The sequence below is a fragment of the Nanorana parkeri genome, unplaced genomic scaffold (assembly GCF_000935625.1).
Source record: "Nanorana parkeri isolate BGI_ZX_2015 unplaced genomic scaffold, ASM93562v1 scaffold1905, whole genome shotgun sequence".
Classification (NCBI taxonomy): domain Eukaryota; kingdom Metazoa; phylum Chordata; class Amphibia; order Anura; family Dicroglossidae; genus Nanorana; species Nanorana parkeri.
The window spans coordinates 57,767-74,736 of record NW_017308173.1 but is presented as its reverse complement, the minus strand read 5'-3'; the positions used below and the strand labels follow the sequence as shown (position 1 = coordinate 74,736).

Below are 16,970 nucleotides of genomic sequence, written 5' to 3'. Positions count from 1 at the left end.
CCTGGGACTATTTAAGGAGGAGTCAGCCTCTCTTTCATTGCTGATGGTCTTGTCAGCTTGCTGTGTTGTATCCTGTGTTCCTGTATTGTTTAAAGCCTGCCTCTGACTCGGATTGCCCTGGACTACTCTCTTGCTTGCTGCCAGCCCTTGACCCCGGCCTGTTTCCTGGACCTTGAGATTGCCTTACGTTTTTGTACCTTGCCTGCCCGACCGGATTTGACCTTGGCTTCCTGACCTCTCTTCTCAGCTGCTCCCACGCAGTGTTCGTTTCCAGTCTTCGGCACTCGTGCTCCTCGTTGCCCTGCGCCCTTCTGTTCCAAACTCCAGGGGTCGCAGGACGCGAACCGTAAGAGGCGCCTCCCCATCTTCCAGTCTCAGCCTCAGGTACGTGATACTGTCTCTGCAGAGTTTTAGCAGATTCACATGGTATAATGGTTCACTTCTCCAAATTTTTTCAATCACAAAAGGGCCTAGGAAATTACCGTCACTGGTATCAGTACTGCCACTTGGTCCCCTAACTGTAAGTGTCTTAGTTTTGCTGAGCAGAGACATGTTGTGCCTCTTGTGCATATTTCAGGTGTTTCTTAACCAAAGACATGCCTTTTTAATACTTTTCCTCATCTGGGTGGCATACTACAAAAAAATAACACTCCAAAACATTTTTTGTGGGGACAAGGCTCATTCCGGGTTCTCTCTTTTACTTGGTCAAGCAAACCTTGGTGTCTCCACCCAAAGACCAACTAAAAAGAGGTAAACCTTGTAGATGCTTGAGAAACCTCGTGAATAACAAACTTTTTTGCTGGTATTTTACTCTCAGCCTGTACTCTGGACTAGTTAACCCAATCAGTAATCCACTCCTCTTTTTTCTCAGCCTAGGTGTCACCCTAGAACATTATTATGGGCTAAGCCAAGCACCATCTTTCTGTATGGTTGTGGTACCAGTAATTGTTTAACAATTTCCTTCCGTACCTTAGAGATCAGATACAGTGGGTCCAGTTGAGAGCAAAGTGGGGCCACCATTCATCTGGTACCTAAGGTACCCCGTTGATGACAACCATCTGCTCTCGTCTGTACCAGGTTCCAGTCTCACAGTGGGCAGTGCTGAAATGGCCCTTGGCAATGCATAGGCCAGGGTAGACAGAATCAGAGGGGTCCTTCCCAGTCTTCTCATCTTGACCCCCTTCCTCAGAAGCTAGTTGAGCTCGAGTATGGGAAATTATATTATGCTTGTCATCAGTAGACATATCAACAACATCAATGGGGAGCCAGTCTGGCCTACTGATTAAGCCCCTTCTTCTCCACACTTTCCAACAATTTCCAAAACGTGATGTGCCACAGTAACAGGATGTACCAAGTCCTTTATCAGACCAAGCATATGATTCACATTGTGTAGTACCTCCAGCACCAGTAGGGAAGACTTGGTATCACCATAAATGCATGAAACTTGCAAAGTTTTGTTTGCAGGAGCTACCTCCCCAACTATGTTGTCCTGTACTAAAGTCACTGTGCTCCCTGAATCTAGGAGAGTTTTGGCTGGGGACGAGTTGGAGATATAGGCTTGCACAGCCTATTGTGTTAGGGTGTGCACAGAAAAGTACAGGTTTTTTTTCAGGTCCGCTCCTCTGCTGATTGACAGAAGGCAGTGGGCAGAGCATAGGCATTCTGTTATTGGATATTGCAATTTAAATTAGCCAATAACAGAATGGCTAATGCTGCTGCAGAGGCGTGGACCTGAAAGAGAAAGTTCTCTCTCATGTCCGCTCCTCTGTGACTGACATCAGGTAGCGGGCGGAGCATTAGCCAGCCTGCTATTGGGTATTTCAATTTTAAATAGCCAATAGCAGGCTTTGTTTATTTATGCCCACTGCCCAATGTACACATTGCATCGGGAGGTGTTTTTGGGGGGGGGGGTTTTCGATTGTTGGCCGACACTGGAATGACTTTGTGGGACTTTTATAAATTATTATTATAAAGTAATTGTCAACCATTCAAGTTTTGTTTTTTGTTCAATCAAAGGAGTTTTTGTTAAGGTGTTGTGTGTTTATTTACATTTTATTTAACCCATTAGAGAATGAGTAGGGGTATAAGTACCCCTTACTCATTCACAAGGGAAAGGGGTGGCATCTGGGTGCCCCCTTTATGAAAGAAGGTGCAGATGCAGATGAGCCCCCCTGCCCACAGACCCCCACGTCAGGGTCTGGATTAAGGGTCTGGTATGGGATTTTAGGGGGGACCCCATTTTTCTTTTTGGCGTTAGGGTTCCCCCTTAAAATTCCTACCAGACCTAAATGGTCTGGTATAAATTGACGGGGAACTACACGCTGTTTTTTAATTATTACATGGGGTCCCCCCTAACATTTCTACCAGACCTAAGGGATCTGGTAAGAATAGGGGGATCCCACACCGTTTTTTAAATTATTATTATTTCTGTGATCAGTTAGTGAGATTCACTTTTCTGTATTCTGTGACAGTTGTCAGATTCTTTACATTCGGGATGGAAGTGTCCACAAAGAAGCAGAAGCTGTTACAGAATAATACAGATCTCTCGGCTTCTTTCATTATTTACATTTTGTAACAATATTATGTTACTTTGTTTTCATTTGAGATACAAGTGCAGAGAAGCCAGAGAGTGGTAACTGACAGCTTTCCTGCTTGTTGTGTTTAGTTTCCGAATGAAATTCAGATGTATCCGAATTTCGTTATCAAACATTCAGATTCGTTATTCCTGTCATTCGGAAATTCGGATGCATCTAAATGTCCGAATTTACAGCATTTCATAAGAATTTCAATTCGGAATAATACAAATTGCACAGGTCTAGTCTGTATTTTTTTAGAAAATACATGTCCCTTTAAGAAAAAATATGGTTGAGACTTCCAGTAAAATGCTGAAATCTGCCATACAAGCTACTGCACAGTACAATGAAAGTTTGCCGAAAAGCTATTTTTCTTTAGCATGTGTAAATAGTTGGGAGGCAGTAGCCAGAGAAGTCACCTCCCTGAAATGAGTTTTTGCAGGTTGGGATGTCTGCACATGTACCTTGATAATCCATAGCACCATGTTTTACTTTTGTCTGTGTTTCAGTTGTGCAGTAATCAGCATCGGAAACTGCAGGCCATTACCAGCAACATCATGCAACATTTAGTGTTGTTCAGTCCCCCTCATTCTGCGATTGTAAATCCTGACTGGAAACTGCTTGAATGTGCCTCCTCTGTGCCCTGGTGCTGTCAAAGACATCGATAGAATGTTACAAAATCAATTAAAATGAAACTCTACTTCTGTTGAGGAAAATAAACTAAAAGTCTCGCTAGGCCAATTATACAGCATACGTTATTGCAGTTTTTCCTTTGGTCTGTTCTCTGGAAACAGACTGCTAAATATTCTGCCTGCTGTAATCAAACAACTAGTCCCAGAGTGGTAAAGATCGAAAACCAGTGTTGGCATTACATAGATATGCGTTCCCCGTGCCAGGTTTCTCACCAAAGATGAAAGGCCTACTACAGAAAACCTGAGGACCATCCATTGCTGTGGATGCTTGCAATCTGAACATAAAGGAAACTTTTCTGGAGTGCAACACGGAGACTGTCATTGCTGACTTCACTCTACAAATGCTGGTTGCCTGGGTGTCATGTTAACCCTGTTGCTTTAAATCTATAAGCCAGATGTTTGCAAAAAAAAAAGACTGGCTTTTTCCTAATTTTCCTGATATACTTACTTGCCGTAGGTCAGTGACTTAAAATGGAACTTTACATCGGTAGTAAAAATTTGCAAACAGGCTTTTCATTGCAGAAGAGATTTACTGAAGGGTTTATTCATAAAACTTCCACCTGATGCAATTCGCATGGTACTAGCGCCTCTAGATGGTGCTGAGGAGTATAGGAAACTCCTATACTCCTCAGGGCCATCTAGGAGCGCTAGTACCATATGTTTTATAAATCCGGTCAGTACACTATATGCATGGTGGGTTTCCTCTGGGTACACTGGTTTCCTCTCACACGCTGATTTCCTACTGCTGGTAGGTTCATTGGCTCCTGTCTAAATTGACCCCGGTATGTATTTAAGATATGGTCCTTAGATTGTAAGCTTCATGACGGCAAGGACTGATGTGAATGTGCACTACCTTCAGTTCAAAAAAAATTCTTACCTGCCTGTTCACAATGTACACTGAGCTGCACATCATATGCTGTACAATACCAACATCTGCTGAGATGAATGAACTGTTATGCATGCATGTGAGTTATGTCATCCTTGCCCAACCAATTAAGATGGCCAAAAATCCGGAACTCAAAAGAAGATCAGGCAAAGATGACGGCGCCTATGTGGGGAGCTCACGAATATCACATTGCTGGATGAAACGCGTGTATAGTTCAGCTTTGAGTTTCGAAGCTAGAAGGTCCGCATAACTAGTGTTGCAGGAAGATGAGAAATGCCTACCCTCATATTCCTCTTTTAAAAGGGTTAATTTGAAGTGCATCTATTAAAAAAAAAAAAAAAAAGGTTTTGATTAAAGTTGTGGATACTGTAGGGAACATTTAAAACTCCAGTCAAGTTTTACTGCTATAGCCTTACCAGGGAGATTCACCCCTCTATTTATCTTGAGGACCATTAATCAGAGTAAGAAAGTGATGGGAAATCCAGCTATTTCTAGAACAGAAGGTGAGGAGACATCACCTGAAATGGAAGCATGTGTTGTGGTGACAAGAAAGGGGGGATTTCCCCTCAAGTTAACCTCCTTGGCGGTAATCCCGAGTGTGGCTCGGGGTTATTTTCAGTACCATAAGCGCTAACCCCGAGCCACACTTGGGATTATAGCATAGTGTCTCTTATCTTGCCCCCCGAGCCGCGCTGTTTCCTCCGGCCGATGCCGGCATCTGTCTTCCGGGTTCCGTCCCTTGCAATCGTCCGCATCGCAAAGGGGTCGGAACCAGCGCGAATTAAAAAAAACAAAACGAAAAAAGAACCGAAAAAAAATAGAACAAAAAAAGAAAAAAGAAAATATTCAGACCGCCAAGGAGGTTAAAGAGGTTTCTTCTCTCTTCCAGTTGTGCCTCTGAAAAGTGAAAGAAATTCTTCCCAACATAACAGAAAAGAACCGGACAAGGAATTTAGCGATCCTCTTCTCCGGCCTTTCTCAACCATTTTACCTCTGAGGACCAGTTGAAATAATTTTAGGTTCCCAGGGAACCCCTGTTAAAAGTATAATAACTACAGCTCATGGTACATTAGTGTGATAAATAAGTTGAAGAGTTTAAAATAAAAGAATAAGCAATGTGTCGTACTTAACTCAACTGACACCAGGGCAGATCAAATCATTTTGAAAGTTAAGTACATTTCTTGAGAACTGCAGAAAATAAAATTGTGGCATCCTGTAACATTTGTGGTCAGTGGAGAAGTGACCTTTGCATTAGTTGTTAGTGAAAAATGTCCTGTGTGAATTGGTGGTCAGTGTCCGTGGGAGCTGAATCCACCATTGCTCATGAAACTTCTGGAGGAACCCTGGTTGAGAAACACTGCCCCACTCTATCCAAAACTGAAAAGTTTTGGCTTTAGATTTACATTAAGCTCCATGAAGACCAAAGTGACCAAACACGGTTCGAATACCAGATAATTCCTTCTGAATCAGCTAAAATTCGAGAGGTGGGTGGCCCTGTCAGCACCACAAAAGTTGATTTAAATATTTTCTGAATTGAGTGGAAATATCAGCCGAACTGTGACATCCTACCATATGCAGTCACAGTTCGGGTGTTCAGACAGCTGTGGGTGCTGTGCTGCCTAAACAGTGCGAATGGAGGAATCTATGACTTTCTCTTGTTCAGTTGGTGGTCTTATAAAGGAACTTTACCCATATCTTCAAAATGGCAACAAAGCCACCTTTAAAAATGTTTAGTAACAACAATCTACAAACACAAACTTCTAGATAATTGCCGCCTTTTTATTTTTTGCATACCTTTTTTCTCCAATTCCTCTGACAGTGGCCATTTTAACTAAGGGCAGGTTACTAGATCTCCCTTTATTTCCTGGAACTCTGGCACGTGTGACTAGGACATGTGACCATGTTATATATAGCTAGAGATAGATATATTCATGTTAACTGTTTCCCACTCTAACCAAAACTAAAAAAAATAATAAATAAATTGGCTAGAGTCAATCTTTAAACCATTAACAGTTGTGAACACCCCTAAAAGTGTTATGGTTTGTCCCCATTAGGAGCATGTCTAATGTGACAGTCCCAACAAATTAATATGCTCATTACTGCAGATAATAAATAGCAGTAATAGGAGTACAATAATTTTCTGTGATCTTTTAAAAATGGAGTGGAGCAGACAGGAAGAGGGGTGCTATTTCTCAGTGGTAAAAAGGATAATTCCTTTAACATAAACAATTTTTTTTCAAACATTTTGGTTACCACCCAGGACAATCTTCAAGTAAAAGCAGGACAAAACCCGTTTTTAACCAAGGTAACTTTTAGCATAGTAAAAGTTCTACATTTTATTCAATGTTACACCAGAAATTTTAAGTTCTACCAATTTTGTGCATTTTCATCAGTAAAAAAGTCAAATACATGTGGTAGATAAAAATGTTAATTCTCAACTACTTCGAGATGCATTTTTCCTGAAACAGCAAGGCAGAAATTGATTTCCTTATGTGTAAAATGATAATAGTCATGAAGAAAAAACATTTTCTTTTTGGAAATATACAGCATGTAAGGCAAGAGGTTGCTCATTATTTAAACTAGAAATGACAGAGCACATTCTCTGTTTGGTAAAGAAAACAATTTTCAGAAGTCAGTAAAGTTGTTACAAAAAAAAAGTTATTTTCCTTTATTTCTTTATTCAGAAAAGTGCTAGATGCTCTTGTGACTTGCTGACAAAGCAGAATTCTAAAAAGCAAGAGCCCGAAACAATGGAACTGTCTGTTTGAGCAGTGATCATGCCAATTATGCCACACAGGTTTTTAAAAGTTTTCCTATGACAGGCTCTGCAGTTGCGAACCTCATTCCCAACTTTAATAAGGAGTGATTAAACCAAGCAGAATAAAAAAATCCATCTCATCAAAGGTCCAGAATATTCCTGTAGTTGATCCTGAATATTGTATTGTCACATACTCCTTCAGGCAGAGGTATAAATCAGGGATGATTGCAGGTCTAACCGTTTGCTTGGAAAGATACATACGGATTGAAAAGCAGAAATAATGGGAGATTTCAGGACATTAAATCTACTGCTGCCTGCAGTCGGTAAACAGTCATCTCCTGAAAAGACTTTAGAAGGAATGCAAAACTTAAACTGGGAGGATTGCCGCTCCGCAGTCTTCTGGTTCCGTATAGTAAGAAGAGTTTGTGTCTGAGTGGTGAATTGCGAGAGCTTCTTTGCTCTCCAGATTTGGCTCAATTATTATAGTCTTCTCAAATAATTTCTTTTTACACGTTTCGGGACAATTCTGCACGTAGATGACTCTGTTGTAAGCTTTAAGTCTCTTCCATAGCTGGATGTACACTTTACATTGCACATACATAAACAAGAGTCCTCCGGTGAAGCCAATTGCTACTACGACTAATTTAGTCCAAAACGGCCATTCAAGGATACCTATACAGGCAAAAGAGACACAAAGTCAATACATATATACCATGCTTTTCGAATAACAGGTAAAACCTATAATAATAATAATCTTTTTAAATTGTTTGAAAAAAGCAAACATTAAATTACTGCAAGCAAAAGCCTACTAAGCACTATAATGCTGTCAGAAGGATAGTGCCTGGGGCTGGAGTTTAAACTATGGTGACAGTTGTGTAATGCTTAGGAGGGACGTCCATGAGCTAGAGAAAGTTCAGAGAAGGGCAACTAACTTAATAAAGGGGATGGAGGGCATGAGTTATGAAGATAGACTACAAAAATGAAACATGTTCTCCTTAGAGAAGAGACACCTAAGAGGAGACCTGCAATTGTAATTTACAAACTCATCCATGGGGAACGTAGTATAGGGAATAAACTATTTAAACTAAGAACTCTGAGACAGACACGAGGGCTCAACTAGAAGTTGGATGAGGTGTGGAATAATCTCAGTTTTTCCTTTTACTTTTCAGAGCAGTAAAAATTTGGAATTCACTTTAGCAGGCAGTTGCATCAGCAGAAAGCATTGACAGCTTCAAAAACACTTAGATGAGTTCCTCAGTTTACATAATATACAGGATTATGGGAATTGTTAGCAATATGTACACACACACCTTGAACTAGATTGACCTATGTCTTTATTCAAGCTTACCAACTATGTAACTTATTTGGATTAATCAAGTGACAGATTCTTCTAATAAAGTGGACCTTTACTAAGCAGAAAACATTTTGTCGTAATGCATCCCCTCTCCCCTTCCACAATGTAAAAAAACTTTTTGTGTGTGTTTATTTGGCTTTTTTTCTTTGTTTACATTCCACTTGCCTTCATCTCCATTCTCGCCTAGTCAAGAATGACATGAACCCTGCTCCTGCGGCCTCCTGGGATATTCCCAGGAGCCCTCACACATTGCGGGAGGAAGGACCTGGCTCTGTATCATCAGGGAGGCTGGCTATTTCTTTCTGGTTCTCGCAGGTCCCCCCAATGATGCGTTCATGGAAGAAAGGGAAATGGCGGTGCTGGAACATATACACCGCAGCAGAGTGCAGGATTACAGTAGAAAAATGCTGAATTTTCTAGGTGTATCCCAGGATACCCCATCGAAAAAGGTAAGAAGAGACCAATAAGAAAATTACACAAGTACACGAGGGGAAGGTGGGTAGGGCTGTATATAACAAAATGCTACCTGTGTGCCGGTTCGATTTGCCTGTTTCTGCTATTCATTTCATTTCAAGCATGATTGTTTTTTTTTAATCAGACATGGTCTCACTAACATCCGTCCTAAACAGTTTATGATGTTGAGTAACTGTTAGCAATTTGACACTGGAACAAGCCAGCCCACACCGGGCTTGATACATCACGTCTGCATTCAGTAGTTTCTTGTGAAATTAAAGTGATAATCTTTTCACAGAAATACTTGCTTGCTCTGGTTTTCATTAAAAAAAAATTACATTTGTTTTAGAAACTGCCAAATACTGCTATGTACTCAATAGTCATGATACTGAAATGTATTGCATTTTGCAAATTCTCTCGGAAAGAGAGGGCTAATAACTAATAACTGGAACAATTCAATTCATCCTTCAGTGTGATCGGAAGAAACAATTCAAAATTGTCTCAGCAATCTCACCTGCAAAATGTATTACAGTGGTTATAACCATTATTATAAACATTTACAGGGTTATTCACAAAGGGGTGAAGAGTTTGGAGAAGGCAGGAGAAGTGAACAATTTAGGCCTAAATAGTGGATTTGGAAACATTTTCCAATTCAGCTTACTTTCCAGTTCAGCTATGTTTGCCTAGATTGTTCACTTCTCCTGCCTTCTCCAAACTCTTCACCCTTTTGTGAATAACCCTGTTAGACTGGTTACAATACAGATAATGGACTGTGGATATTGTGTTTAATGTTTTTATGCACCCCCTGCTGGTAAGATTCATTCTTTCTATTTGTCACTGAAACTGTAAGTGATGAGAAATCCATAATTCTGAGTTGTCACTACAACAGGAGGGGAGATTCCTAATCTGAGGACACTTATTCTGGTGACAACTGTCTAAGAGTGATTCTCTTGGAACACTACAGTTAAATCTAAGAAATACATTTTTACATGGCCTGCGATAACTTGGCCTGGGAGAACAGATAGCCCATTAAATAAGCTATGTCAAATGTGGACATTTTAAGATAGAATTCATAAGCCAATGCATCTAAGAACCAGAGGACATGGAGTTCCAGTGACCACAACAGAGCCTACATGGCCAAGGATTTGTGTCTCAAGGTTGCGGGTGGCTATTACACCTAACAGCCATTCAGTAATGTTTCAAGATATCTATACTATACACCCAATGACTTGGAGGGAACTTTAAGTTTTTATCCGCCATAATTTTCCTCTAAAATAGAGCTGAGACTGTACATGGAAACCAGTTAAATAAGGCGATTCAATGGGTCAGTTTGAGAGCGAACCCTTGCATGGAGCAAGAACATGAATCAATACAAACACAAGAGTATTGCAAAGTAACACTAATACACAGAGAAAACGTAGCTAAAACTGTGGTAAACTTTTTGCAGCAAGCACAGATGGCATTAACTCCAGAAAAAAACTTGGATATTTTTGGAGTGGGTAAGGATTACAGCCTCTGTCTGGCTTTTAGCAATGTCCTTGCTCTCAACTGGAAGTTATTCTGCTGATTTTTGTTGATTTGATCGGTGTCAGGCAGAACAGGAATCGATCAAGAATCTCTCCAATTAAACCCAGTATTTCTAGTAGAGTGGGGAAGGGTTAGAATCTGTTTATGTTGCCATGTCCCCACTTGGGAAAGTCTCTTTCACTTTTTGTCTAGTTTAAAAGGTAGAACAGGAAAGAGTTATTACTAATGAGATGTCAAGGGGCCCCGTTTCCTATTTTACACTGGCCCTCAGAGAAAATAAGCTATGTTCATGGCAATTAACTCTAAGCATGGCTGATTGGCCAATCTAGTTACATGAATACACATATAGGCAGGAGAAGTGAACAAGATTTATTTATTTTTGTTCTGGTGGAATCCATAGAGAGGGAAAGTTGCCTAAAATGCCCATAAAACACAAAATCTGTCCCCTTAACATAAAAATAATGCAAGAATTAGGCCCCTTAGGCACAAGTTCAAAAAATTGGGTCCTTTTAGCTCAAAGCAGAACAATGGTCAAGAAAGAGTTTGTTAAAACACAAACAGTGGCACCGGCGTTATTTCTGCAGCCCATGTTTACTATAACTTCTTCAGGTGCCTGGGATTGGTACACTCATCAAGGATAGGTTCAAGGCCTCATTAACACTGCACTGTCTCTGGGTTTACTCGTCCATGCGGCATGCACGCCCGTAACGGGCCGTTCACAGGATCTGAGCACGGACACCCGGACCCGAACGGATGTGCAGTTTGGGTGTGCGTATGGCCGCATTCTCCTATAGGGAAGATAGGCACACAGCACTTGCCCCTCCCGGGAACACCTGAGATGGGCGTGCACGCCGCACGGACCTGTACGCCCCGAGTTAGCGCAGTGTGAATGAGGTCTAAATCCTTGTCAAACAGGGGTATTTCAATACAAGTGCTAGATGTGCTTAATGTTTATTACTTTAATGATAACTAGTGATGGGCCCCCGTTTTCGGTTCGTATTCGAACACCAGAACGACCGAAAACGAACTTGAACCTAATGCAAGTCAAGCGAGCGCAGCCCCCCCTCCCACACCAGGCCACATGCCGTCGGAACTGGGAGGGTGTCCATGTGCAGATGGGGACAAGGGCCTCGTCCCCACAACACTGACCCGGTGGTTGTAGGGGTCTGCGGGCAAGGGGGCTCATTTGCATTGGGCTACCCCTTTAATTAAGGGAGCACCCAGATGCCTCCCCCCTCCCTTGTGAATGAGTAAGGGGTACTTGTACCCCTACCTATTCACTAAAGGGTTAAATAAAATAGTTATTAAAAAGTCCAGACTTTTGATAAAATCCTTTAATTGAAAAACAAACCCAAAAGACATGTTTTTGACAAGTCTTTCATTAAAAAAACAAAGATGGATCCACCGACGTAATCCATGGTCAATCACGGCGTCCAGCGTTGTTGTCCACGACGACGACGAAATAAAACAAAAAATAAACAAATTTTAAAAAAACGCCGGCCGCGGTCCCGTCCGTTGCCGACGACTCCCGCCGCATAATGGCATTTTGACAGATGCCGGCAAAAACAAACAATTGGGCGGAGCCAGCGGTGACCGCTAGCTCTGCCAAATTGTGTAGTTTGCCGGCATCTGATTAGGCGAGACATGATTGGGCAGAGTCATCATGACAGGTCAGGTGCAAGTCTTTAACCAATTAGAGCTCCGGAGGCCTCAATTGCAGTATGGGATGTTGCGCGGTCAAACAGTTCGGCAGACCCTCGAACGGCCAATGTTCGATTCAAACTCATGTTCGAATCGAACCGGCGGACCATCCCTAATGATAACAGCCTAACTGTGAATGTAAACTTCTTTTTCTGTTTGTGTTATGCACTTTGATATGTTATTTTGTGTTTATATTTGTAAGAGTATATGAAGGGAGAAGATAAGATATGGATTTATATTAACAGTGGTCTGGGAAAAAATAAACCTGGTTCGTTATTTACATAAATAATATGAAGACATAGGGTCATGTTAGACAAGCGATCCAGTCCTTTTACAGACCACTTCCTTGTCCTATGATCAGTGAGATGTTGCTCCACCACGAGCAAGTGCGATTCTGCAGTATTCTGGTAGGAGGGATAATCCATTAGAAAAACAAATGCTTGATGATACTGCAGCTGGGAAAAGTTGACTATCTGACATGGCCCACAGCATGACCAAATCATGTTTTCCTTGTTTAAAAAAAATAAAATGCAATCTTACTTAGCCACCTTTGGTATATTCAATAAAGGCAGAAAGCAACATGCAAAGGTTCAGTAACCTATAGAGACAAACTTCAATTTATAAACAGTTCATCTGACTTCATTGTATGGAAAACTATTGGGTTGCTTATTGATGTTTGTGCTGTTATACTAAACGAGGATGCTTGGGTATTTCTCAGTCATTCCTTAATTCATTCATAGTTGTCTGCTAACTAAGCCCACTAAGTGAGTCTCATACATACCTGTGGTTTGGCCCAGCTTGATCTCTTCGGCTGTTCGGTCAATAAGAACATATAATGACCAAACAACACAGGTGATTGCAATGATGTGGAATGTTACAGAACACATGATCTTCCTCCGTTCACTTGAGGTCATCTGCAGCTTTTCCCACTAGAATAAAAAAGAAAGTTTCAAAGATTCACAGGATCCTTATATTCAATGACTTGCAAGTTATGATATTCCAGCTGCTGTATTCCACAATTCCCATGACCTTTTGACTCTGGTATTTGGCTGCAATAAAGTTTATTGAGATTAATGTCTTCCTAAATCAGACCTACCCCCCCCCCCCCCCCCCCATTAAAAAATGCTGAACTAAACTAAAAAAAAACTAAGTAAAAAAAAGTTGATTTATATACAGCATTTTGTAAAATGTGGGCTACTCTGTATTCCCTGGGGTCTCGCTGAAAGGATAATGACGTCATCCTTGCCTAGGCATTAAGGATGCAAGACATGTGTAAGGGAAGTATACTGTATCATTTTTAACTCCCAGGTTTTTTTTTGTTTTGGCATGAGGAAGTGGGTCGTGGCTAAATAAGTGGCCCTGCATTTTTAGCTCTTTAAGTGAAACTCCAGGTAAACAGTGAAATGCCCAGTTGAACTATATATCTGTGAAATGTCTTGCATGGTAAATTACTTGCAACTGTGTTTAGATAGTATTGTAATTCACACCTCTCTGCCACACTGCATAGCCAGTAAGATGACTACGCTCTTGCTTGTTTTAGTATTTCAGCTTCCTCTGTCACATCGTAGCACACTGTACAATGAAATAGCATAATCCCACTTGCAATTCATGGTCCAGTGAGCGGGTTGGTGACACAGGAAGCAGCAAAGCTGAAACAGAATACTGTTGTCAATGGCTTGCCTGTGCCACCTGCCAGAGGTCACTAATTTACAAAGAAAAGAATTAAAACATCTTTTGGCAAGCATGTTTCCATACATGCAGTTTAACTCTGTATTTTCCGGTTTGCCTGGTGGTCGGGTGTAATATCATAATTAAAAGGGTACCTTTCAATAGTGTCCAGACTGACGTAGCATGTCTATGAATAAAGGGCCAAAAACCGTAGAAAAAAAATCAATCTATACGATTTAGGCCAGCATATAAAGGTGTAAAAACTAAGCACCCAGCATGGGTTCCTAATGACTGCTCCCTGACACCTATGGCTTATATAGAGGATTGAGCTAAATGGCTCAATACACATGGGAACTATGCAAAGCATTTGTTTAGCTTAGTGTGGAACTGCTACTCTGTCTGTTGGCACTGATGGTACCGCCATTTCCCCATTAATATCCTCCCCAGACATGGCTCTCTGATAGAGCCCTAAAGTTAAAATCTTATTATAGCCAAAACATATTTTTTTGGTTTTGGATAGAATGGACGAACACAAAAAGGTCTGGCAATTTTGTCTTCCTCTGTGGCCCCTCTAAAGACATTCCCCCCCCCCCTGTCCCAGTGGCACCTATATAACATATTGGGGGTATGCGTGTCACTGAGACAGAAGGCACAGACACCAATACAAACACTGTCAGACATTCTAGCCCTTATTCACTCTGCTAAACTGTGGTGTGTGTTTTTATTTGACCCATTTGAAGTGATTTCCCTTCATATCCTGTCATGACCACAAGTCAGGGAAATCTCCCCAAAGAGGGACACAGGAAGCAATAAAATTGGTGGCCTTTCTCTGTTCCATCTAAAATGAAATAAAACGTTGGATTGTAAGAACAGAGATGCTATGTTGTGATTTTCTATAAAATACAAAACAAAATGTACACAAAAGCTTGAAAATGTTAATTTTTTCATTTAATCTACAGGTGAAACTCGAAAAATTAGAATATCGTGCAAAAGTTCATTTATTTCACTAATGCAACTTAAAAGGTGAAACTAATATATGAGATAGACTCATTACATGCAAAGCAAGATCATTCAAGCCGTGATTTGTCATAATTGTGATGATTATGGCTTACAGCTCATGAAAACCCAAATCCACAATTTCAGAAATTTTTTGGCAGTGTGGGCAGGTGCCAAGTCCTGCTGGAAAATGAAGTCAGCATCCCCATAGAGCTCGTCTGTGGAAGAAAGCATGAAGTGCTCCAAAATCTGCTGGTTGACGGCTAAGTTGCATTAGTGAAATAAATGAACTTTTGCACGATATTCTAATTTTTCGAGTTTCACCTGTATATGTAGTGTCCATCCAGTCCTTAGATTTAAATAAACCCACCACACAGAACAGTCATGCCTAGCAGGGGAGGGAACAATAACTTTCTCTGCTCCAGTTTCACTTTCACCTACAGGTCTCCTCCCCCCACCCTGTGACTGGACAGTGAAAGAGAAGCAATATACTGATGAGATCATCTCTCTACAGCCTCCTATCAGCATGCTCCTTGCACTGTAACAAACCCTACTGACTCCTTGTGGTGCTTCTCCCCTTTGTGCTCGGCTGTACAGGGACTGAGAAGGCTGATGGCAAGTAAAATGTAGGTGCTTACACTGATGCATATTAAAGAATAATTGAATGATGTAATAATGAGTACATCATGTGTTTTTTTTTATCAGCCTGGAGTTCAGCATTAGTTACTTGTTCTGTAATCTTAGACCAAAGAACTGTGACTAGCTACTGTATTATTAACTCTTCCAGCAGGACACCTTTCTACTGTCTTACTCCCTTGTCTCTCATTCTGCAAAAGAAAAAATTACACTTACTTTTCTTAAAGGCTTTAATTTGGTTTCCATAATGAATCCAAACTTGCAAAGTTCACAACATCGTGTATCGGAGCTCTTGATCCATTGCTGGAGGCAAGCCTGGTGCACAAAGTGAAGACTTCCTGTACAGTGACAGGGTGTTATCAGAGGGCTTTCATCATCACCTTCACAGTGACATATCCTGAATTAGAAATAAGACACTCAGTGTAAAGGAATCTGTTATTGCTGTCGCCTTTTCTAAGCTTAAACCTGTAAAATAGAAAATTCAATATAAATGTGGACAAAGTAGTCCCTGTAGTATACCATCTACCGTCAAACCCTAAATTATGCCCAATTCCAAAAAGGCCACTCCTTTTGCAGAAACTAAAAGCTGGTATTTGTGGGGAGTTATGTGCTTACAGGCGGTGTACACAAATAGGGAAAAAGCGTATTTTCACTGTTGCAGTCAAATTTGAGAAAACCCCACTATACGTTTGTTATGTGTTCCCATTCACACAGCATACCATATAATAATAAATATTTCTTACCTTTTAGATGTATCTTTGGAGGATGCCTTTGGGCACAATGCAAGCTACCCTAAACAATTTCAAAGGGAGTCTGTCCCCAAGCCAAAGGGACAAAGACAAAGAGTTTCCCTTCATTAACATACAATGCAAGAAGCCAGGCTTCTCAATCTTAAACCCATTGTGAGAACAGACAGTGTTCAAATCTAGCTTCCACCCTACAATGAGATTTGCCAGAACAATACAGACAGGGTTATTCAGTTTTGGAGTTTGCAGAAAAGACAGAGTAAAATGTTAAGGAACACTTTAAATAATTTTTTCAAGTGATTTTATGTGAATGGGAACAGGTAACAAATATAAAATAGGTGTTATCCCAATTTGGCTGTGCATGCAACATCAAAATGTTCTCCTTTAAATGTAGATATGGTTGGAAAAAGGTAAACTCCTATCAGGTTATGTTTTCTGGCCGTGTCCTGCTGGGAAAATTTCTCTTATTTTCTACTCCTGGAGACACAACGAGAAATTAGAGGAAAACAGAATTCACATTCTAGAGAGCCGTCACAGGAAGAGGTGTCCCCATTGAAGGATTGACTCACCTCTTGGTCTGGGCACAACTCTATCCTTTGGATTCTCCCCTCACTCTGTTTCTCTGACAATGGTCACCAGGACAAATAACAGGATGCTTTTCCCAGCAGGAGACACAGACAGCAATAATTAATTCTGCACAAAGGGTCTAAACCTTCCCTACTCTGTCCAAAACATATACATCAGGTCTTGGAGAATCAGTTTCTAGGTTATAAGGCAAAATAATGGGTGAATATTAGTTATTTATTTTTAAGGGTGCAAAGTGGTGGAAACAAAAACTTGTCAATTGCATTGACTGTTTTGTGTTCTCCACCAGCATTAAATCTATTAGACAGTAGACCATTCTGGTGTTTTACATGTTTGCAGAGAGCGGTCAATTTCTTATGTTTTCTAGCATTACAATGACATAAGGCTCAATTTGC

The 16,970-nt window shown here is 40.8% G+C and overlaps 1 protein-coding gene across 1 annotated transcript in view; it reads right to left on the bottom strand.

Annotated features, from left to right (window-relative positions):
- Nucleotides 1–6,681: 6,681 nt before the first annotated feature.
- LOC108800086 overlaps nucleotides 6,682–16,970 on the bottom strand; it is a 65,782-nt gene continuing 55,493 nt past the window's right edge. The window contains exons 6-8 of the mRNA XM_018572029.1: nucleotides 15,461–15,641; nucleotides 12,726–12,873; nucleotides 6,682–7,581 (exon numbers count right to left, since the gene is read on the bottom strand). Coding sequence (XP_018427531.1) covers nucleotides 7,277–7,581; nucleotides 12,726–12,873; nucleotides 15,461–15,641 — 634 coding nt within the window. The 3' untranslated portion in view covers nucleotides 6,682–7,276. The remainder of the gene's footprint in view (nucleotides 7,582–12,725; nucleotides 12,874–15,460; nucleotides 15,642–16,970) is intronic.